Source organism: Pholcus phalangioides, unplaced genomic scaffold (genome assembly GCF_987345545.1).
Source record: "Pholcus phalangioides strain wild (caught in Gottingen) unplaced genomic scaffold, Ppha-v1.0 ptg000022l_1, whole genome shotgun sequence".
NCBI classification, from domain to species: Eukaryota; Metazoa; Arthropoda; class Arachnida; order Araneae; family Pholcidae; genus Pholcus; species Pholcus phalangioides.
Window position 1 is genome coordinate 19976018 of NW_028301615.1, and position 24314 is coordinate 20000331.

A 24314-nucleotide genomic window follows, 5' to 3' on the forward strand; every position below is an offset into this window, starting at 1 on the left:
TCGTTGTGATCACATTAAACGGCGTGCGTAGTATTTTCATTCCATATTTAACACTCTACCATTCTAGTTTCTGAATCAAAATTTTTTTCGAATTTAGAGCTGAAATCATTTGAAAAGAACGTGTGGGGCCCATGCCCCACAAGACGTTTGAATTTTTCCATGAGATTGAACAGGTTTATTGGCAGGACGTCAGACTAAACATAAGTTAACACACACGACGCAAGAATGAAAGCAAGAGGATGAGCAGGACGTAAGACATAAGACAACGGGTAGGACGTCACACTGAACACAAGATAACACACGACGTGAGACCGAATAAAACACAGCGGATAGTAAGCCGCACTGCACTGAACACAAGATAACACAGGACGCGAGACCGAACACAAGACAACGAACGGGACGTCATCAGGGTCGGTCGTCTTATGAGCATCATGGGCCCCCGACAGACCAGACGCGACCCGGGCTCTGTCTGTCCCCCAGCACAAGTCCTACCCAGCAAATTTACATGCTTACTCTCAAAAATTTCAATTAGATCTCATTTCTGTGAGGCTGCCTGATTGGGCCCATGCATTAAGACGGCACTGAACATCATATTAAGCAAAAGATAATAGAGATGATGTGAGACTGAACAAAACAGAATGCATAGTATGTGCGAACGTAACAGACACGACGTAAGACCGAAAACAAGAACATAGGAGAACACAAACTGAACATGTGATCATTGACAGGACGTCAGAGGGAACATAAGAAGGAGGACAGGACGTCAGATTTAATACAGGATTATTGACAGGACGTCAGACCAAATGTAATGACAGAATTTTTCCATTTTTTGAATGAATTTTTCCATGAGAAGACTTGGAACCTTCCGAACTCCCTTCATTTTTCTATATTACTTTAAATTTTCAATTTTTAAACAATTTGATATATATATGTGACTTCCTTTTTTCTCTCTCTTTCAGTGGAAGGGGTTTGACTAAGGGTTCTTAATGCTTTGTGTTCCACGGAAAATTTGTGCCACTAAAGTCAAAAGACCCCCTTTGCTAATAAAATGAAGAAAAATGAAGGCCATATTCTCCTTTAAAGAATAATATTCTATACACAGCAATGCAAAAATAAGGAATTTGTTTTCCCACCTCAAGCTCACAGACCCCTCGAAGTCTCTCCGAGTAACGCTGATTAACAGGAAGAACGAGAGAACCACTTTTGACTAAGTAGACAGAAATAGGAAGGGGGGCAAAGACCCCCTAGTTTCAAAATTTAAGAAGGCTAAGCAAAAACTAACGGTTCTTATATTTGGAAAAATATATAAGTACAGGGTGGGCAAAAAGTCTGTAGAAACTTTAAAAATTCATAAAAACCGCAAAAATAACAGAAATAATAAACGGTTTGCAGGGTTAGCATCTCTATATCACGGGAATTTTTTTAAGACAGGAAAGAACCCCCAAAAAAAAGCCGATAGATGGCTCTGACGTACACAAGTCAAAGAAAAGATACGTAAATAACGAACAGAATTCCTTCAAATCGTTTATTACAGCAGTATGTGTTTCACATGACCACTACCACAGGGGATATCAACTCTGCCGTTGCTGGGTTTGTGACTCGCCTGCAATGTGCTATCTCCTGTGGTGGAACACATACTGCTGTAATAAACGATTTGGAGACATTCTGTTCGATATGTGCGTATCTTTTCTTTGACTTGTGTACGTCAGTGCGACCTATCGGCTATTTTTGAGGGTTTTTTCCTGCCTTAAAAAAAAAAAATCACCGTGACCTAGCGATGCTAACCCTGCAAACCGTTTTTTATTTCGGTTATTTTTCCGGTTTTTATTCATTTTTAAGGTTTCTACGGACTTCTTGCCCACCCTGTATATATAATAATGTTATTAAACTATGAAGTTGCCCAGGTGGTGTGGAGGGGTACCCCACTGAAAAAATTGTGGAAGGACATCTGGATTACAGATATCCATTGGTGGGGCATGGTCTAAAAAAAGGTTGGGAAACACTGTGTGCTAAATGAAGATGGTGTCAGGTTTCTTTGTCCGCGCCTACGGTAGCTTTGAGAGGATTCAATTTCCATTTTGCTTCGAATTATCATAGTTTCCGTACTTTTAATAACCGAAATGGATTGATAACCCACGCATAATAATGTATATCTATGGATCCGAGTATGGATAAGACGGGTTCCCTGTGAGGACACGATACGATTACCCTGTTGAGTGGGATAATTGCAATGGAGGAAAAAGTGTTTATCAATCTCCCTATCAGCTGATTTCAAGAGGGAAAATAGATTATAATAAATCATTTCATTTTTTTTTCTTAATCGAATAGCTTATCTTGAGTTCGTTAGTAAGTTGTACGCGTTGACCGCAACCGCGTGGGCAAGTTCCGATCCGAGGGGCCTTGGCATTGGTGACGGCCGAATTAATTGAGGTTGTGTGTAATGAGCTCGCGTGAATATATATTCAGATTATTGATGGACTTGTGATACGTGTCACACATGTTTGACATGTAATATAGTATTTGTAACTAATAGAGGACCGGAAAAACGTCTCTTAACTCATTTTTAATTTGGTTTGATCTCTTCTAAGAAGCGAATGATTACAAGGACGAACGAAATGTGTCCAGAACTACCCAATTTCGATTTTACTCGCCCGTTTTTGTTTTTAATTTGCCTAACTTAGCATCTTGTCTGCGATTATGCATTCGATCTTGTTTCATTGTATTTCCTTTTCCCACTTGATCTAGCATTGTTGCTTTCTATCTCGCCTTAACTATCGCTTTGATGACTGACAGCACGCACGACAGAAAACAAGAGTATGTTATGACTTCGTCGTGCGACCTGTCAGTCGCCTTGGGTTCAGTGTGACGTCTTGTCAATAATCCTGCCTTCGGTCTGACGTCCTGTCCATTGTCTTGCGTTCGGTCTTACATTGTTTCTGTTATCTTATGTTCGGTCTTACATTGTTTCTGTTATCTTATGTTCGGTCTTACATTGTTTCTGTTATCTTATGTGCGGTCTTACATTGTTTCTGTTATCTTATGTTCGGTCTTACATTGTTTCTGTTATCTTATGTTCGGTCTTACATTGTTTCTGTTATCTTATGTTCGGTCTTACATTGTTTCTGTTATCTTATGTTCGGTCTTACATTGTTTCTGTTATCTTATGTTCGGTCTTACATTGTTTCTGTTATCTTGTCAGTCGCCTTGGGTTCAGTGTGAAGTCTTGCCAATAATCCTGCCTTCGGTCTGACGTTCTGTCCATTGTCTTGCGTTCGATCTTGAGTACTGTCATTCTCTTATGTTTGGTCTTACATTGTTTCTGTTATCTTATGTTCTGTCTTATATTGTTTCTGTTATCTTAAATTCGGTCTTACATTCTTTCTGTTATCTTATGTTCGGTCTGACGCCCTGAGTTCAATCTGACGCCCGGTTCGCGTCATCTTGTGTTCAGTCTGACGCTCTGTTCATCGCCGTTCTGTCGTTATATCTGACGTTCTGTCAATAATCCTGTATTAAATCTGACGTCCTGTCAATAATCCTGTATTAAATCTGACGTCCTGTCAATAATCCTGTATTAAATCTGACGTCCTGTCAATAATCCTGTATTAAATCTGACGTCATGTCAATAATCCTGTATTAAATCTGACGTCCTGTCAATAATCCTGTATTAAATCTAACGTTCTGTCAATAATCCTGTATTAAATCTGACGCCCTGTCAATGATCACATGTTATGTTCAGTCTGTATTCTCCTATGTTCTTGTTTTCGGTCTTACGTCGTGTCTGTTACGTTCGGTTTCACATACTATGCATTCTCTTGTGTTCAATCTCACATCATCTCTATTATCTTGTTCTCAATATGACGTCCAGTGCCGTCTCAATGCATGGGCCCACTCAGGCAATCTCACAGAAATGAGATCTGATTGAAAATTTTGGGAGTAAGCATGTAAATTTGCTAGGTAGGACTTGGGCCGGAGGGGGGGGGATCATGATGCTCTTAAGACGACCCTGCTGACAATGTGTTCGTTGTCTTGTGGTCGGTCTCGCGTCGTGTGTTATCTTGTGTTCAGTGTGACGTCCTATCCGTTGTCTCAGTCTTACGTCCTGTTCATCCCCTTGCTTTCAGTCTTGCGTCGTGTGTGTTAACTTATGTTTGTTCTGACGTCCTGTCAATAAACCTGTTTCAATCTGAAGTTCTGTCTGCCATCTTGTGTAAGGTCTGACGTCGTGGAATTTTTTTCTTTAATTTTGAATTACCTTTAATTAATTTTAGAATTATCTTTCACTAACTTCAGAATTATCTTTCTTCAATTTTTGAGTTATTTTTAATCAATTTTTGAGTTATTTTTAATCAATTTTTGAGTTATTTTTCATTAATTTTTGGAATTATTTCTTTCTTTAATTTTCAATTATTTTTCATTAAAAATATTAGAAATATTTATCCTTTTTTATAAAAATATTTTTCATCAATTCTGTAATAATTTTCCATTAATTGGAAAATTTGATCCCAGATTGCAAGGGGGTTCTTACGACCCATCTCAGGAGCCCCTGCGACCCATAGATTAAAAACCCTGGTTTAAGAAATTATTGTACCACTCACATACAGTTTTTTGTTTGTTTGGTTTTTTTCGATTTCTCAAAAACTTGATTTTTGGACTTCCCTTCTTAAAACTGACGTTTCAAATATAGTTTTGTATTGGTTTTGGTCTTGGGTTTTGTCAGTTTTTTTTCCTTCTTATGTTCAGTCTGACGTCCTGACCGCCATCTTGCGTTCGGTCTCACGTCCTGTCCAACCTTCTGTTTTCGGTCTTACGTCGTGTCTGTCATCTTGTACTTAGCACTTGTTCTAGATCAGCGTTTCTCAACCTCTGGTCCGCGACAATGGCACAGGTGGTCCACAGGCACACTTGGTAATTAAAACTCAAACTGACCGAGAAATTATAGAATTCTTGTAATGGATATAAGTACAGTAATATACCCTCATGATTTAAAATAGAAAATTAGAGACCTCCGTTCTTAGAGTAACCATCTCAACTAGAAAAATAAGGGGAAATTGTGTCTGTCCAATTGTTCCAGACATTTTACTGGTTCTTGGAGTTCAGAAAGGTTGAGAAACGCTGTTTTAGATCAAATCTTTAAAAACCATAAAGATATTTGCGTGAGACTTTTCATAGAAGTGAAAAAATATAACCGAAGAAAGACAGATTTATATATATATATATATATACATATACACTATCTACCAATAAGTATTTGGACACCTATGCAAATGACGATATCTGCGGTCCTGAGATACGTCACACCCTCCGCCGGTATAAATCGTGTAGGAAACAACATCGGCATTAATCGCATGTAAAATGCCGCGCAGTTCGGAGCTCTCTGATTTCGAGAAAGGTATAATTATCGGGTATCACAAAAATGACCGATCCTTAAGGGACATATCTAGCGAGCTGAAGTACCCAAAATCGACAGTGGCCTATGTGATTAAGAAGTGGAAGGTGAGCTGTGATTGTCGGAATTTGCCCCGAGTCGGCAGACCAACGAAACTGGGACCTACGGGTGCTGTCCAGAGAAATTCGGAAGAACCGCACCCAACCGATGGCCCTCATCCGCGAGGAGTTTCAATGAATACCATCCGTAAGGAAGCACATCTGATTGGTTTTCATGGTCGTGCTGCTGCCCATAAGCCTTTGATCAGAAAGTCAAACCGCGTTGCTCGGTTAATGTGGTGCAAAGCACATCGAAATTGGACCGTAGATCAGTGGAAACGGGTTCTTTGGAGCGACGAATCAAGGTTCACCCTCTACCGTTCGGATGGCAGGGTCTGGGTTTGGCGTCTGCCTGGAGAACGTCTCCTGCCAGAATGCATTATGCCAACAGTCAAGTTCGGCGGAGGTGGAATTATGGTCTGGGGGTGTTTCTCCTGGTATGGACTGGGACCCTTGGTCCCCATTCATGGTAAGCTCAACGCCGATGCCTACTGCACTATTTTGGATGACAATGTGCTTCCTACGTTGTGGCAGTTTTACGGGGTGGACCCCTGTTACTTCCAGGACGACAATGCCAGCTGTCATACTGCGAGGTTAACCAAGGCTTGGTATGGTGCCAATGGGGTTCATCGAATGGACTGGCCTGCCCAGAGCCCAGACCTGAACCCTATCGAGAACCTAGGACGAGTTGGATCGCCGAATTAAGGGGTGCCCTACCCGTCCAAAATCGGTGAAGGAACTGACATGTCTTCTCCAAGCCGAGTGGAAGAAAATACCACTAGCCGTCACACAAGGACTTGTGCAAAGTATGCCCCGGAGGGTTCACGCTGTAATTGCCTCTCGTGGAGGCTCTACCAACTATTGATTTTGAATAAAGTTAGTTTTTCTTTTCTATCACAGGTGTCCAAATACTTATTGGTAGATAGTGTATACGGTGAACGAGAATCTCTAATTGGAATTATGTATTGAGAAGAGAAAAGGAAAATCGGTTGGGTAATTATGATTCACGAAAATCATAATTACACACCCTCCGGAGTGGGTCAAGTATTCATGTCAATTGAATAAAACGTACAGATAAGTTATTCACGTTTGAAATAATCCCATTAACGAAATCGGTAAATAATCGTACGAGTTCGTAATTATCATTAATATGGCAAAGCTATTATTGATTTCGATTCAAGTGATCAGTTGTATTGGTTTCATAGAGTATATTCAATGTCTTTAGAGCAATTTTTGAATTCCTCTTACAATCATTAACAATTGAGTTATTACAGCTTTTTTAAGATATCAATAATATATATGTCACTGTTCCGAAATTGGCCATTTCGTGAACTAAGCAGTTTCGTGGAATATTGACCCGGCCAATGTCCGAGTTTTGGGATTTGTCAATCAGTTCGCGGAATGGCCGGAGATCCCTGGTCAAAGTCTGATAACAAAAGACACGATTCGGGGCCATCGCCAAGTTGGCGTATTTTTCTGCGGTAGTTCTGTCCACGTTAGCTATGGCAACCCATCAAATCGCAGTCACGATGCGGTAATCATTTTCCCTTCAAAATTTCGACAGAAAACTTATTATGTCTGAATACAAATAGTTTTTCTCTTCGATTTCTTTTTTTCCTTCCTCTCTTCACGTGGAAATAATCCAATACAGCTACTTTGTATAGCCATGTATTGCACGTTGGCGATGGGGAAAAAAGGATTCTGCGCCTATCAGACCGTTTTATATCATCATATCGAACTTTGGCCAGGATCCTCCGGCCATTTCGCGAATTGGCTGGTGATCCCTGGCAAGAGTCCGACAAAAAAATTCATGATTCAGAATCATCGTCTAGGTGACATCAAGGTCCCATCAAACCACATTCACAATGCGGTAATCATTTTTTTCTCCAAAATTTGGCAGAAAAAAACTATATGTTTATATAATTGTTTTTATAATTTCTTTTTCCCTCAAATTTCACTTATTTTTCTCTCTCGACACATGGTGCTAATCCAATGCAGCTGCTATATATATGTATATAGATAGATATGTATCACACGCGTTGGCGATCAAAAAAAAATGGATTTGGCTCCTATCGGACCGTCTTACATCAGCACACCGAGCTTTGGCCAGGGATCTCCGGCGACTTCGAGAAACGGCTGGCCAAAGTCCGAATCATTTCTGCAGTTCGGACTTCAACCAAAATTCTTGGCCAACTCGTGAAGTGTCCGGCCCCACATCGAGCTTTGGCAGTAACATATACATTTTTTCTTTATTCTCATACATCTGTGCACTGACTATTGCTGAATTCAGCATCGAAATGTGTTACCTCCACGGATTCCTTCATTTTTCTCTCGAGGCTGTCAGTTGGGGACCTTTCCCTGCCTCCAAGCCTTGGCGATTGTTGACCGTTGGCTAGACTACCGCTGAGCTGTTGGCAGAACAATCCCTCGATCGCTTCGAAATCCAGATCGTTCGAGCGTCCGTCGTGAGCTTTGGCGATCATAGACCAGAGGTTGGTTTTACCGACAACCTGCATAAAAGAGAAGATAGCAAAGTTAGTAAACGACGACAGTGGTGTGCGTTGCGGCTCCTAGGGAATCACCAACCTTTGTTGGGGGCGTCACGATGAGTTGGAGAAATTGATTTGAGCGCCTATTTACGCTTCGAAATGGGTTTGTTTATAAGTGAAAATATCTACTAGACAATATGGGAGCCGCAGATAAGCCATGAATTGGGCAAGGGAGCTACGGGTGAAAAAAGTATGACAACCACTGGTGGTGGATCAGAGTCAAGGAGAGATACAAACAGAGGCAAATTTATGATTTTTGCCACCTGCGAGCAATAGAACTTTTTGCCGCCCTTTACCAATTGTCTAGTTTCCTTGACCCACTCATTCCTTAAATTTGCCGCTATAGTCTCGTTTGACCTTTCTCCTTCTTCTCTTTTAATATGCTTTGGTCTCTAAGTCCCCACTCACATGCTTTCACACTCTCTAGGTCACTATTTTGGTCATTCCCTTGGCCAATAGGTCACTCTTTTAGTCGTTCACAGACTTTACAAGTTACTCTCATGCTTGCACACCATTTTTTTGTCACTCACTGATCTGGTTCCTTGATAAATCACATTTTTGATCATGCTCATGTTGCGTAGCCGGTCAATTTGTCGCAATCAACTTGTCGCGCTCAACTCGTCGCGCATCAATTTGTCGCAGTGCCAATTCGTCGCGGAACAAATTCGTCGCAGAGCCAATTCGTCGCGATACAAATTCGTCGCGGTACAAATTCGTCGCAGAGCCAATTCGTCGCGGTACAAATTCGTCGCAGTACAAATTCGTCGCAGAGCCAATTCGTCGCGGTACAAATTCGTCGCAGAGCCAATTCGTCGCGGTACAAATTCGTCGCAGTGACAATTTGTTGTGTAACCAATTCGTCGGGACAACGCTCGTCACGCGATCTGTATGTAGGTTTTTTGTCTCATACGTGAAAAAATAAACATGAAGAAAAGTTTTTTTCCATCAAGAAATGCACACAGTTTACTAAATTTTTTTTTTTTTTGTCATTTCGAAAAAAATCATCGAAATTAAAATTACAATTGATATTAATGTTTTATTATTCAATTATTGTAAATGTTAAAAAAATCATTTTTTCTATGATAAAATTTTAAAATTCTGTAAAAAAATGTCGGTGTTTATGATATTCCCCAAATTACAGTACAGCGGAGGCTCTCTTTACTTTAAGTGTAAACTTGTATCTGTCCCATGTGGAATCGAGACTCCCACCAACATTAACCACTACAGTATCTCCACAAGAACCTGAAATAATTAATAATTTAATTTAATTAATATTTCATTTTCACCGGATAAGCCACACTTGTCGCTTTCTCTCGAGATTTCCATTACTCGTAGCGAGGGGAGTTGGGGCGCACACCGAGATGATAAATTGCGATCACATACATTTTCAAAATTTAATTTGCACCGGATAAGTTGCTCAAGTTAAAAACTCAAAAAATCCAACCAATAAAGTTCATAGGTTACATTCGAGCAAATGCAACCGATAATCTTATTGGTTGAATTTTTCAAGTTTTATAAAAGGACTTTTAGAACACTTTCATAGTGTAATGCTAGCCTTAGATATATTGTCGGTAAAAAATTCCTCAAAGATGTATTCCCTACATGGCAGATACATATTCAATAGTGAATTAGGGCCATTCAAGTATTACGTAAGCAGATTTTCAGCCATTTTTGACCCACTCCCCCGTCAGCAAAATTTCACCAGCAGCTTAGAATATTTCATATCTTCAAAAAGGGATGGTTGATGACGTAAGCGACCTTCAACCCCCCCCCCCCGCCATCAAAAGTCAACAAATCCAAAACTCCCTCCCCGATCCTGACGTAATACTTGAATGACCCCTTAGGCAAATTGTGCTTTGGGATGCGCATTGATCCTAATTTATCATCTTGGTGTGTTCGCCCAACGCCACTCGCTGCGAGAAATGGAGATCCCGCCAGAAAGCGGGAGTGCGGCTTATACGGTGAAAATTTAATTTTGAAAATTTATTTTATCATAACTTATCTATCATCTTCGTGTGTTCGCCCAACGCCCCTCGCTGCGAGAAATGGAGATCCCGCCAGAAAGCGGGAAGTGTGGCATGAATACCATGAAAACTGAATTTTGAAAATTTATTTGATCGGCGTACTGACTCTGCGACAAATTTGTACCGCGACGAACTGATTCTGCGACAAATTCGTACCGCGACGAACTGATTCTGCGACAAATTTGTACCGCGACGAACTGACTCTGCGACAAATTTGTACCGCGACGAAATGAGTCTGCAACAAATTTGTACCGCGACGAACTGACTCTGCGACAAATTTGTACCGCGACGAACTGACTCTGCGACAAATTTGTACCGCGACGAGTTTGTAGCACGACGAATTGACGCTGCGACAAATTGATTGCGACGAATTGTCGCGCGACAAGTTGATCGCGACGAATTGACCTAGACCCCTCATGTTGTATATTTTTTCAGTTTCTCACCGACCTAATCCCTCTCTGTATGTCACTCCTTCCGTGGTTCACATGCTTGCACGCTCTTTAAATCACTGTTTTTTTCGCTCACTGACATGTTTCCCTGTTTTTCAAGTCACTTCCAAACTTGCACATTTTCAACGTAACTATTTTTGTCACTCTTTTATTTAATTCTTTGGTCTCTAGGTGACTGTTTCGGCCACTGTCATACTCACACACTCTCTAAATCACACTCTTTTGTCGTTCTCCTTATGTCACTCTTCAAGTTATTCTCATACTTGCACATTCCCTAGATCACTCTTTTGGTCACTGCTATGCTTGCACTCTTTTTATTGCAAACTGACCAGATCCCTCTATATTTGTCACTCTTTTATTCGTTCACATGCTTGCGCACTCAGTAGGTCACTCTTTCTATCGCTCACTGACACTTGATGTCTAGGCAGAAGCTAAAATTTATGGTTTTCCGAACCTTTCTTTCATTCTACACTAATTTTCTTTGACTACGCATTCCTCAAATTCGCCACACCCTCCGAAATTTCCGCACCGGGCTGCAGCCCCGCTTATGACCTACTACCGCTGTGACCTACTGAGTATGGAATCTGAACGACTAAAAGTGTGACAGATAGAGAGGGATTGGGGTCAGTAAGTCAATGAGCAGCAAAAAGAGTGCAATCATGGCAGAGTGACCAAAAGATGGAATCTAGGGAGCGTGCAAACACAAGTAATGTTTTCTTGACCATTCATTACTAAAATTTGAACCCCCCCCCCCCCGAAATTACCGACTTGGGCTATAATCCGCTTAGCCTCCTATATAACTACTCCTGTTGCCTGCCAAAATCTTTGCTCTCTACGACTCCGGTACACTTCTATTAGACACTGGGTCAAGGTGTCGCATGTCGGTCAGTGACCGTTAACTATACAACATTGTGCTGCTCAAGGGGATCGAATAAGTTTGATCATACAGAGAGAGAGAGGAGTAGGAGACTAGATTGGGGTCTTCTGGGGTCTTCCTTACCTTATGGCTAGGAATCTTGGTCCAGTTCAACGACTTCATCTTGTTCCTCGGTTTCGGGGTGAACTGCTGAGGCAGCTTCGTAGTTTCGTCCACGGATGGTTTCTTTATCAATGGTTTGGCCACTGGTGGGCCAATGGAGCCCGGGGGAGGCGGTGGTGGTGGTGGAGGCGGCGGTGGACAGCCTGATGGGACAGGTGGGGGAGGAGGGGGTGGAGGTGGTGGTGGACATCCACCTGGCGTAGGAGCAGGCGGAGGAGACTTCGGACAACTGTTCGGTGGAGGTGATATCGCTCTAGAAAGCGTCGCCAGTAGTTCGGGACTGAAAGCCGAAACCGAATTGCTGGGACTGAGCACCCCTGGAGTCCTGGCGCCGTCGACGCCATTGGTCAGTCCGAATTGAAGAGGGGTCCTCTTACGGGTCCTGTTCTCGCATCCATTGCAGTTATCGGCAGCAGACTCACAGTCCTTGTTCTGGTTGTGGCAGGAGCACATGCAGCGCCCACCAGTTTCCTGGATGCTTCGCAGTAGTTTGTTCAGGCTGTGGTGGTAGCTTGGAGCGCGGAGAAGTTTCTGTGCGTCCTCTTTGGTTTCACACAGCACAGCACGGTGGACCAGTTTCTCGGCCGTGTCCCAGATGATGTCCGATATCGGTTGGCCCGGATCCAGTTTCAGCAAGTGTTGTAATATGCTCAAGAAAGGGATCTCCTGAGGTGACTGGGATACCTGAAAAGGTACAAACGTCACAGATATTATGTGCATTCTAACAAAAACAAATTCGTGACCATCACAAGGAATTGTTCCATAATGTATTATGGAAATCACATTATAACGCTAATGATCGTTATAGGATGCAAGAAGGGCACATACCTGTCTAAGAATTGCGTAAAAGACGTCCAAATGGCTATTGAGATCGACTCCGTCGGGACCCGTCAATTGGCCTTCATCCGTGTACTTCTGCTCGTCGAAGACATCCAACTGCACGGCCAGGTCCGAATCTCTATTGTCTTTGCACTCTCTCCTGCAGCAAGCAAAACAATGCTCTATCAAATGTCGCTCTACGTGCTGTAGTGTTAAACAATACGCATAATCGTAATCAAAGCACATTCAAGATTTCAACCTCCTCCTCCTCCTCACAAGATTATAGCCCACCGCTGTCTCAGTGAAGATTTCAGCAGGTGGCAGGGTGGTCAAAGAACACCTGGGCCATGCTGGAAGCTGTGCATGTGTGTGTCGTGAACCTAACTTTGAAGTCTGTTTCTGTGTATTCTTTGTTATTATGTGTAGTGCTGCCATCTGCCGTTGATTTTTCTAACTATGAGTGGAGCGTAACGAGTGAATAATTGGATCATTGTAGGCCGTTGCTCGCTGTGGCGAGACCTTTACAAAGAGGGGAGATCGGCTCTCATTCGCGTCTCGAAGTTGGGAACCATGATTTCAACCAATGATTAGCACAATAATAGCAGAGAATTACATTATATAGTATTCGTTAAACGAGTAAAACGTGGATCAATTGTCGAGTCCACTCAAATTTCAAGTACTAAGAGAACACTAAACCCACAGATGGCTCCAATTGTCAAATAATTCTATCTACCACAGCTTCATCAATTTCACAAATTCCCTCTCTTAAAGGATTCTAATATACAACACACATATATCAATCGTACGTTTCCGGTGAATTCCGGAGACCGGTCGAGATGAATAGTTTGTCAGTGAATTTTACTACCGGTGAAGTAGCGAGATTAATTTTTCTGTCGATAAATGGTTTGTCTGTGAATTTTCCCATCAGTGAACTACGTGGTCGTGAATTTTTCTGTCGGTGAACTGCGTTGCGGTGGTAAATTTTCCCATCGGTGAATTTTGTGGCTGTAAATTTTCTTGTCGCTGAATTGCTTAGCTGTAAATTTTCTTGTCGCTGAATTGCTTAGCTGTAAATTTTCTTGTCGCTGAATTGCTTATCTGTAAATTTTCCTATAGATGAATTGCGTGAATTTTCCATCAGTGAAATTCGTAGTGGTGAATTTTGGTGTCAGTAAGATGCTTGACAGCAAATTTTTCCCATCGGTGAATGGTATGGCGGCGAATTTTCCCATCGGCAATGTGTCAGTGAAATTTTTTGGCGGCACTGAAATGCGTGGTGGGGAATTTTCCTATCGGGGCTATAAATTACCCTGTCGGCGAATTCATGGAGAAACACTTATATCGATCACCTATTAAGAAATTCCCTCGAACGTGTCTCATTTGTGATCGATAATAATACGATTATTACACGCAAGCACCATACGGAATTAAACTAAGCTAAAGAGACGTTCATGGGAAAAAAATTAAAACTCACCTGAGTATACTCAAAATATCCAGAAGTTTCAGTCCTGTCAAAATAAAGAGGAAAAAATATTTACTCACATGTGAAAGAAGAACGCGACACACAACATGGAAGTGACGAACTGAAAATAACGTCTCTGTTCCTAATGAAAACTGTTTCCTCTGAGGGAGAAAAATAGTGATTTGCGATTGTGTGGAAAAAATCCTCACCCATGAATTCATTTCTTATTTGGATGCGTTCTTTGAGACACGGTGCCGATATGATAACGCAATTGATGAACGCCACCACTGCCGCCTGGTACGGTTCGGTACTGGCACTCCTCTGCCTCAGTTCGTCGACGACCACTTTGAAACGGTACCTCGTGTTTTTATTCGCCTGTGGACATTACAATGCACTATGAGAACTCGCACAGAGGAACAATATACATATTGGAAAAAAACAATCAATTAGATATATATATATATACTACCTTGCAATGTTCGAGGGTGTCTAAGGCCCTCCGGTATCCTTCCGAATTATAGACGCACAACGCGGACAGTAACTCGAAGATTTGCTTCTTGACGGTGACGTTGCTCGTGTCCAAAGCTGTTATCGGAAATGATAGTAATCATTATATAAATTTCAACTATCATAGACATATGATGTGTATATATAAGACAATCTTTTAAAAATAGAAATTATATATCTATATGGGATCATAGAGGGCCGACGTCAATCGTTAGGTTCGACCCAGTTTCCATCTTCGTTAGGGTTAGGCCCGGTTCTCTTCAAAAGATGGCTGTTTGACCCCAGACTTCCTCCTGAATCCACGGGAATTTTACGGAGCAATAAATTTCAGTTTTACAGCCAGTCGTAGTCGTTGGTGTATGAGGAAAGGATACATGCAATACTTTTATGTGAAGAGACTGTGTGTGGACCGTTTTCCCCTCCTCCCTCTTCTTTCGACAGAATCTTTTACTGGCGGATTTTACGATTCGTTTATGGCCTTATAAGTGACCTGTTTGACTACGTGCGTTTGTGTGTGTACATAAACTTTCATTCCGGTGGTCTTTTTACCCTGTTTCTGTGAGGTTATAGGGTACGAATTGACATGTGTATTTGGATTAGTGAAGAGCAATTTGTAAATCTGGTTCTCAGAGAATTAAATGTAATGTTTGGGTACCACAGAGGAGAACACTTCCTTTGAAGAGTTCCACATAGAAAAAAAATTATTAATTGTAACTTTCTCTGTGTGTATTTGTCTTAAAAATCCTATGTTTCGTGACTTTTGGTCATGATCCCCCCCCCCCCCCCACTAATCCAGATCCAATGTTTACAATGTGGGCAGTGACATTGATGGATGTCATGTACATTTTTTTTTTCTAGGTTAAAAAAAATTTCTATAGAAACAATGTGATGATTCTCAGTATGGACTCATGAAAATGACCAGTCATTTTTTGGTTCTGATAACATCTTGAACCGTAGCTGATGTGCGGTTTTGTTTGTATCGAGAAACATGTTCGATACCGGAGACATCATCAATAGTCAGCTGAGGGTAGGGCCTCCTCACTCGGGGATATCAGTCTGCCGATTGATAAGGGTTTCTGTATCCAGAAAATCGAACACTTATATTTCTATGGAGCTCCTCAAACGAGGATATTATCGTATTCCTCGACGAAATATCCTACGCAACGGAGTCACTGGGCGACTTGAATGCCAGTCGAACGCAACAAAAGTAACGCGACTCTTGAAATATTTCTTCACGTTTTCGCCGGTCGAGATTGTACGAGAGGTACCCGATGCTGAATTTTGTAACAAGTTAAACATTTACAGTAGAATTCCGTTATAACGAATTCCGAGAGACCAGAGAAATCACTTCGCTGTAACGAATTTCGTTGTAAAGCAATTCCAGATTTTTGAATCGTTCCTATGTAAACTTATATGGGGAGATTATAAAAGTATTCGTTAAAACGGCATTTTTTCGCTATAACGGTATTCGCTAAAAACGGGATTCGACTGTATATTATATGTAAATTTTGTTTTCAACAGAAACGTTCTCTGATGGAACCTAACCCTCTCGAATGGAATGAGTATCCCCGTTAGGCTTACTGTGGACGCGCTGTAATCGTCTGATGTTTAGCCCTGGTTGATGGGCGGCTCGACTGAAGTTGCTCCGGCACGGCCCTTCGACAGTTTATATCGTAACAGGGTGCGATAGACTTCGTCAAAGCATGGCGGTAGTTGATTTAGTGATTTTGTTCCTATATAAGAAAAGCAGCATGGGCCCACAGGCCGATCAATGCACTGAGGTCCTTTCTGATACAATGCCGAGCAAGATCACTGGAGGCCCTGGGTCAAACCCATGCCCTTTCCACCCCCTCCCCCCCCCCCCCCACACACACACACAAGGATGAGGCTGACAGGGCTCCAGCTCAGGATGATTTTTATCATTATTTGTTGTTGAAATAAACTATAATGGGGCCCATGAAAATCTTATCAGGGGCCAAAGATACACCCCTAGCCTTGGGGTTCTGCTGTAGCATGTGGGGGGGGGGGGAGCTGTGGTTCAGCCCATGCGTAACGACAACCCTGGATACAATTATATCATAGGCTATATCCATCAATTATCTCAAAACCCTCTCTGCTCACATTACGTTAATGCACGCTCGCACGAAGTATTTCACAACAGTTGAAGACTCGAACTTCATAGTCAACGATTAGGAAATCAAATCATTGGAATCTGTGGTTAATTTTGTCAGTGGAACGGCAGCTGTCGAGCTTGAAGGGGGCGCGGCTCCCAACAACGCTCGAGACGCATATCGCGTATCGTAATTAATTCACCAATGACAGTCACACGCTGAGAAGATGACAATAAAAATACACTAAAGAGAAAACTTTTTTTCCGGCATCGCAAGAAATTTTAATGTGGCCTCTTTCTGTGACTGTGTGTGTATTAGCCATAAAAAAAAAAGAGGGCCGCCTACGGGTCTTGAGCATTTATTCTTTTACGAAACGGAGGTGAGTCACCTTGTTATTTCTCAACACGGTGTTTTAAAGCGATTCGGTGTGATATGAATTCATTAGAATTGCCTTTTCGAAACTTATATATAATCGCGAGAAATGGCAGTAGTGTGACAAAAAAAATGAACACCCCCCCCCCACTTCCCCGTGTTCAAGCAGGAGGTTGATATGGATCCACCTGGAAGCCCATGATATGAATCTCATAAATTTTTTGTTTTTACTTTTCTTTCACATTTTTTTTTCCATAGAGAGGCTAATGAAATATCTTGGCCCCATCAAAGATCTCAGGCCAGAAGCCCGGCTTGATGTAGCCCCTCCCAGAGATAGAAGGCCTCCGCACGCTGCTTGTGACGTCAGTAAGTAGTCATTTTCCCCCTGAATATTCAGGGGAAAAAAAATTTCTTGCTCGTGCCAGTCTCATCGTTGTGAGGAAAAGAAATTATCTCGGGCTCAGAATTGGCGATTTCTATTCCCCACATCCAATCACTATGCGGTATTTGTGAGCCAATCAGGAAGATTCTACGCCAAAACAAAAAGAAACGAAATAGGATGCTGTGTTTCAAAATGTGGCAAACTTGCTAGGTAGTCTGAATGGCGTTTATGGCAACCCGTGCGGAGGCCTTCTATATCTAGCAGGTGCTGCTCCAGGATGCAGGCAACATGAACAAAAGTTGCGTGACGTCAAAAAGTCATCTTTTAGACAAGATTGATCAAATACAGTCGAATTCCGTTATAGCGAACTCCAAAAGGCCGGAGAAATCACTTCATTAAAATGAAATTTCGTGTTATAAAGGAATTCCATGTTTTTGCATTGTTCTTATGTAAACTTACCTGAAGGATTAGAAGTGTTCGTTAAAGCGAGAATTTCGCTATAACGTTATTCGTTAAAGCAGGATTCGACTGTAATAATAATAATAGTAACAGTGGTGTTTTTCCCTACGTCTTGAACTTAACTTATACGCAAGAGAATAAACACAGGTCTTCGATGAAAAAATTTTCTTAAAACTAATTAGTTTTTTATAGTTTTTGGATGCTAATTACGGGAAAAACAATTTAGAAATTGCACCACGTCTAGTTTTGGAGGTAAAGTGAAAATTGAATTTCAATAGTAATGCATAGGCAGCGTATAAACCCAACTGTGCGTTATAAACTGATATAGTGTGAATCATATCCTAAACTATTTCAGTGATTTTAGAATGATTTTGGGGTGTTAATTCCAAATCTGCATTGGTTTTGTTATATTGGCTCTACTTTCTGAGATAGAGTGAAAAATCAAATTTCAATGGTAATACATAAGCAGTATACAAATCACATCGAAACTGCGCGTTATGAATAAATACAAGGCGAAAAGTCCGTAGGAACTTTAAAAATGAATAAAAACCGGAAAAATAACCGAAATAAAAACGGTTTGCAGGGTTAGCGCATCGCTAGGTCATTAGGGAATTTTTTTAAAACAGGGGGAAAAACTCGAAAAACAGCCGATAGGTGGCGCTGGTACGAGTGACTTCGGTGGAAATACACTTGCTGAGATATTGGAATTTCAAAATCGGAAAGATGGGAAAATCTACCCCGTAATGAGGGAAAGAATCGTTGTCCGTTAGTTTATGCGGTTCTTTCTCACGTTTTATCAGATTTTTGAATTCAAATACCGGGTGTTTCAGTGAATATTTCACTTAGAAATGTGGAATTTTTTTTTGCTGGCCTCAAAAGAGATAAAGCAACAAGTTTATAACTCCGTTTTTAGGATATGCCAGTATAAAAAGTTATTATTTTTTATTTTAATAACTATACAACCCCTTGCAACATGAATAACTTATCTGAGATTCAAACGTTATTTGGATACTTTTTCCAATTGGAAGTGTGTCTGTAGGAACAACTGCTCGCCAGTAAAATGCGGCAAAGAGAGTTAAGTGATCACACCCGTAATTTAATCACAGTTCCAATGGTCGAAGTTTTACAACTACGCGCGGGGCACTTTTTGTTTAAAAACACTGTGATTTTCACAAAACAAGTGGAGTTTGAATCGTAATACTGTATGAAATAAGGAAATCCAGTGAAATTTCTTAAATATCTTTAAAACTTTTTTGAGACATTCTAAATTATTTCCACAAAACTGGCTCATTTTGAGTTCTTACGCCAGACATTTGAATAGTTTTGATACTGTATGTTGCTATGACTGTTGTCCGTGCAATGAACTAAAAGTTTTAGGATACACAAAATATTCTCTGAGATATGACAGTTTTATCGTGAAACAATACGTGAATTTTCGCAAGAAAATTAAATTTTTTTTATTCGAATAGCTGTAAAATATTAAATTCTTAACATATCGCCAAGATTCTAGTTCATTGCACAGCTAACGTTATCTGGAAGACCGTTGAAAATTTTCATGACAATATCTTGCATATTTTTTGAGAAATTTCATTTCGAGTGGAATAAAGTAATGAAAAAATGAATTTAAAAAACGCGTTTGAAAATCGTCTGATGTCTTCGAAACCATTTTTCCAGATGATTTAAATCAGTCATAACTTTTGTTTCTACTTATTGCATGCACAATTCGAAAAAAACATCATTCGAACGTAGTCAGTTGCCTTAGGGCCGTATTCACCGACATGGTTTAAACTAGTCACAATTTCTGGATAAGAGATTAACATAGATTTGTTAAAAATCTGAATTTAACCAATATCCGCGTCGATCTCTTATCATAAAATTGTGACTATAGTTTAAACCATGTCGGTGAATACCGCCCTCAAGGAGGTAAATCTAGATTTCGTGCATTCAGCGATGGCTAATGGACATTTCAAGAGCTTCGGTGACGATCAGACTTGGGGGGGGGGGGGGATGATGCTTTTAAGATAAGAAGGAAGTCCATCAAAAAGAGTGAACGTTATCGAAATAAATCCGATTTCGAAACCGTAACTTTATGGGTATGAGAAAATTTTCTACCTGAACGTAACTACCTCTCTCGCCACCTGTTCGACCAATTACATAAGATTTCCGACCTAGATCAACTTCAAGTTGGTATTTAGTACACCAAAGAAGATTTCAATATCTCGTATCATAACTACTAAAAACAATCAAAAGAGGGAAAAATTGTAGAAAATTGCAATTGGTATCCTCAAAAACGAATTTCAAGAATGACATCATGACATATGGCGTCGAAACGTCGACCGTGGAGATGTCATGAACTTTTCAAATCTCAACTCCCTGAGGCATCGAGCTAATTAATTATACGGTAACATTACGTGTCATACATTCATACCATAACATTGAAAAAGTGTATATATTATATTTAAGGGTTAAGGAACTTTGGAACCGAGGCGTGGTCCGAAACCAGCAAAAGAAAAATGGCAGATGGAACAAGAAGAATCTCCGCCAAACACCCGCCTTATTTCCAAAATAAATGGTAGGAGTATTTTTTTTTTTCCCGTTTAGCGTGGGAATATTCCTCGACACATCCATAATCGATGCTATCAGAGGGTGATTTTCACAGCATGAGCGGCATTTGAATAATGTATTATACCGTCACCTTTTCTTTTTGGGATGAGCTCAACAACTAAATCACAGCTCCTGGACTCGACTCTGCTCTCTCTCTTCCTCATCCTATATCTTCTTTTTTTTTATTTCTCATCCTCCTACTTATTGTAATGTCTTCCTCATAGGTCTAATGGATATGAAATTGAACGTTCGTGGCTGGCATAATACCCGTTTACGTGTCAAACATCCTTCGATTGAATGATAAAAAAGCTCACCTATCATATATATCAGAGGTCTTCAACCTTTTTTCAAGTCGCGAGCACTGCCTGAAGCCCATCGACAAAAGAAGAGCACCCTCACGGCGAGTTTGACATACGAATGCATGAAATCTCACGATGAATGTAGCTGGTACAAGATGTTTAATTGGAACGTTGATCAAGAGTGTTCACGAGCCCGAAATCGGACGCGATCATCGAGCACTCTGGGGGATTCGGGGAGCACCGTGGTGCTCGCGAGCAACTGGTTGAAGATGTCTGATGTATATATAGTGGGTTCTGGAAATTCCCTGTGGGTGCTGGCTCGTACTGGATGGCTTTATTGGACGTTCGGATCACCAGCTGTGCGAGTATTATCTGCTTGGGAGGTAGGATGGAACGTGACAACTCAAGATTCCCCCTTTACAAAAAACCATTTCTCCGCTGATTCAATGACATGGCTTAACTGTGCATTTTGATGGACGTAATCGTCAGGATTTTTTTTGGTGCAGGCAGAATGAAGTCTCTTGTTATGGATAATATTTTGAGGTCTTCTGATAGCTACTGAAAACGTCATGCCTTGTGGTTGTAAGAAAGCATCTTAAGGTTTTCGGTGCAGATGAAACGTTGTCTCTATTTGGTAATAGGGAAGAAGTCTGTTTATAGGTATAACGAAACATCTCGGAGCTTTCACATGCAGATGAAATGACATCTGATTGCGGTTATCGGAAATATCTTGGAGCCTTCCGATGCAAATGAAACGGTGTCTGATTACGGTTATTGGGAAAATCTTGGAGCCATCCGGTACAGATTGAACGTCGTCTTTCAATAGTTACCAGGAAACATCTTAGAGCATTCTGGATTCAGATGAAAAAGCGCCTCTTCTTGGTTATAGGAACCGTGCCTCGGGTCTCTTAAGTGATCTGTAAATGTGCCGTGATCCCTTCAATACTCTGAGATTGTGCCGCCACGAGTCACTCGAGAGATCTGTAAATATGTTGTGTAATGCACTCATTTAGTAAGTTGTCTGGGAATGTGCCGAGAGTCACTTCTGTGATCTGGAAATGTGCCACGAATTACTTTAGTGATTCGAAAATGTGCCGCGGACCACTTAAGTGATTTGGTAATGTGCTACTTGGATCATTTTTACAAAATTATGTTTGAGGTTACGGGCCACATTAGATAAGGGGCGAGAGATAAGCTCCGAAGGGCTACATCTATCCCGCTTGCCATGGGTTCAGCATATATGTCTTAGTGCAGTGTTCCCAAAGTGCGCAATATCGCTCCCTGGGGGGGTTATGAAAAAGTTCGGGGGTGGTGGAAGCTTTGGATTTAGTATAGGATTATTATATGGGTTGGCTTGAGTTAGGGTCGATGAGGGTAAAAAATTAGAGGGGGCGATGGAACAAAAAGTTTGTTAAACTATGTCTTAAAGCTTCCGATGCTGATAAAAAGCATCGTCTGTTTACGGTTGTAGGAAAAATCTTGGAGCCTTCCGATGCAGATGGAATGTCGTCTCTTTACGGTAATAAGAAACAGCCCGGAACATTCCAATACAGAAGGAACGGCATCTCTTTATGGTCATAGGAAACAACTTCGAGTGTTCTTCCATCACTCTATGGTTACAGGAAACATCTTGCAACCTTCCGATGCAGATGGAACGGTGTCTTTAAATGGTTATAGGAAACATCTTGGAGCATTTCGATGCAGAAGGAACGGCGTGTTTTTATGGTTATAGGAAAAGTCTTGAAGCTTTTCGATGCGGATGGGACGGCGTTTGTTTATGGTTGGTTATAAGAAACGTCTTGGAACCTTCCATTGCAGATGGAACGTCTTCTTTTTACGTGGTAATACAAAACATATTGGTCTGTCCATGCTAATGAAGTGTCGTCTATCTATGATTCAAAAAAACATCTTTGAGCTTCACGATGCACATCAAACGTCACCTGTTAACAGTTATAAGAAACACCTTGAAGATTTCCGATGCAAATGCAATGGCGTCTTTTTATGGTTTTAAAGAGAACTTGTTTATTTTATATTTATTTCAGGAAATTTCGGAAACGTCAGTTGTAAAACGTAAGAAGTAAACAACGCCTTCAATGTCGACGGAACGGCGTCCCTGTATGGTTATCGTAATCTTAAGCCTTTCTACTGTGGATGACGTTAACATCTCCGTTCGTATATACTGCATTTAAATACGTATCGGGTGTCCAGGTATCATACGTATCAACGCACTACGTTTATATTGGAAATCTTGTTTCCACATGATTAAGAAATCGTATGATTAATATATTATCACACAAAATACTGGTATAAACCCCAACTCCTCTTATAGTAATCTGAATGAAAGCTCTAGTTTTCGATCAATTACGCAATTACGCAAGGTTTACTTCCTGTTTCGCACTCAAAAGAAAGCGCAAAGCTTTCTCGAATACAATTAATCACAACCTTTTAGTAGGTTGCAATTGTACACATTATACACGATAACGCTAGAAAGAAAAATAATAAAAGGAGAAAGGAATGCTTATATATATTCCGAAATCCTCATAATATAAATACGTCTTTCTCTCTTCATGCAATAACACTACCCACACTAGCTATAACACGTTATAGGGATTCGCGCTATGCATTTTAATTGCGTTTTTCTCTTCATAAGATCGATCAGAAAACGCTGATAAGAATAGCGATATTATCCAAAAAGAGATAACACGGTTCTTATGGGATATAATAATAATCTCATACTTTTGGGGTTTTTCTTCCTCCTCTCAAAGACTTGGAAATATTATCAGATAATTAATAAGTTGTTAATTATGGTATTATTCTTATCACGATCAGTGATCGGCACGATCTGATGGTTTCGAGGTTTCATAAAAATAGAGAAATTAACACGGTAAATAAATATATAGTGTTGAAATTAATAACAATGGTCAACGTCACACTTTTCTTTTGAATGGGAACTATATAGAGCAGTGATTCCCAACGTGGGCGTTAACGACTCCTTGGGGGCGATGGAATGTTCTGGGGGGGGGCGGTAGAAGCTACGGGCATAACATAAGATCCTATGGGATAGATTGCGTTGGGGGGCGATGGCAGAAAAAAATTTCTGAAGAAGGGGGCGATGGGACAAAAAAGGTTGGGAAACTGATATAGAGGGTCTAGAGTTATTTTTTTCATCATCGATGCAAATATGCAGTTACCGTAATTTCTCGTAAATAGCCACGACTTATATAGCTTATATACCCAGTCAATTCAACACTATCTATAGCAGAAGGCATTTGCGCGAAGCTCGTGACGTCACGGAAGAAGGTCATCTCACCTAAGGCAACTTGATATAAGGATTATTAAAGTGGATATAATCTCACCTATACCCATTGGACATACTACAAAAAAAGGCTAAAGGCTAAAGGTGGCGCATGCGTCGGTCTGCTATATCCAATGGCTATAGGTGAGATTATAGCCACTAGAATATGGTCCTTATCAAGTCGCCTTAGGTGAGATGACCTTCAGTGACGTCAAGAGCCTATCACGAGAATAATGTTGATGAACCTTGTTTATAACGTCGATGAAAACCAATGACCTCTGATATAACGACACATCTTTCGTAGTTTATTTTGTTTCATTTATCAGGTCATTCCTGTAATTTCGCCCTTCTCGACGCTTTTATAAACAATGCATAATGTCTGTTTTAAGAACCTTATTTTTATTCATAATCTTCACTAAAATTGGGGACGATGAAAATTTGCATAATTTATGGACC

At 40.8% G+C, this 24314-nt stretch overlaps 1 protein-coding gene across 1 annotated transcript in view; it reads right to left on the bottom strand.

Annotated features, from left to right (window-relative positions):
• The window catches only part of LOC149069964 (uncharacterized), an 80458-nt gene that overhangs the window by 14401 nt on the left and 41743 nt on the right, over positions 1-24314 (bottom strand). Inside the window, exons 3-8 of the mRNA XM_089249479.1 lie at positions 14299-14414; positions 14039-14204; positions 13842-13875; positions 12377-12527; positions 11510-12232; positions 7794-7997 (exon numbers count right to left, since the gene is read on the bottom strand). Coding sequence (XP_089105605.1) covers positions 7794-7997; positions 11510-12232; positions 12377-12527; positions 13842-13875; positions 14039-14204; positions 14299-14414 — 1394 coding nt within the window. The remainder of the gene's footprint in view (positions 1-7793; positions 7998-11509; positions 12233-12376; positions 12528-13841; positions 13876-14038; positions 14205-14298; positions 14415-24314) is intronic.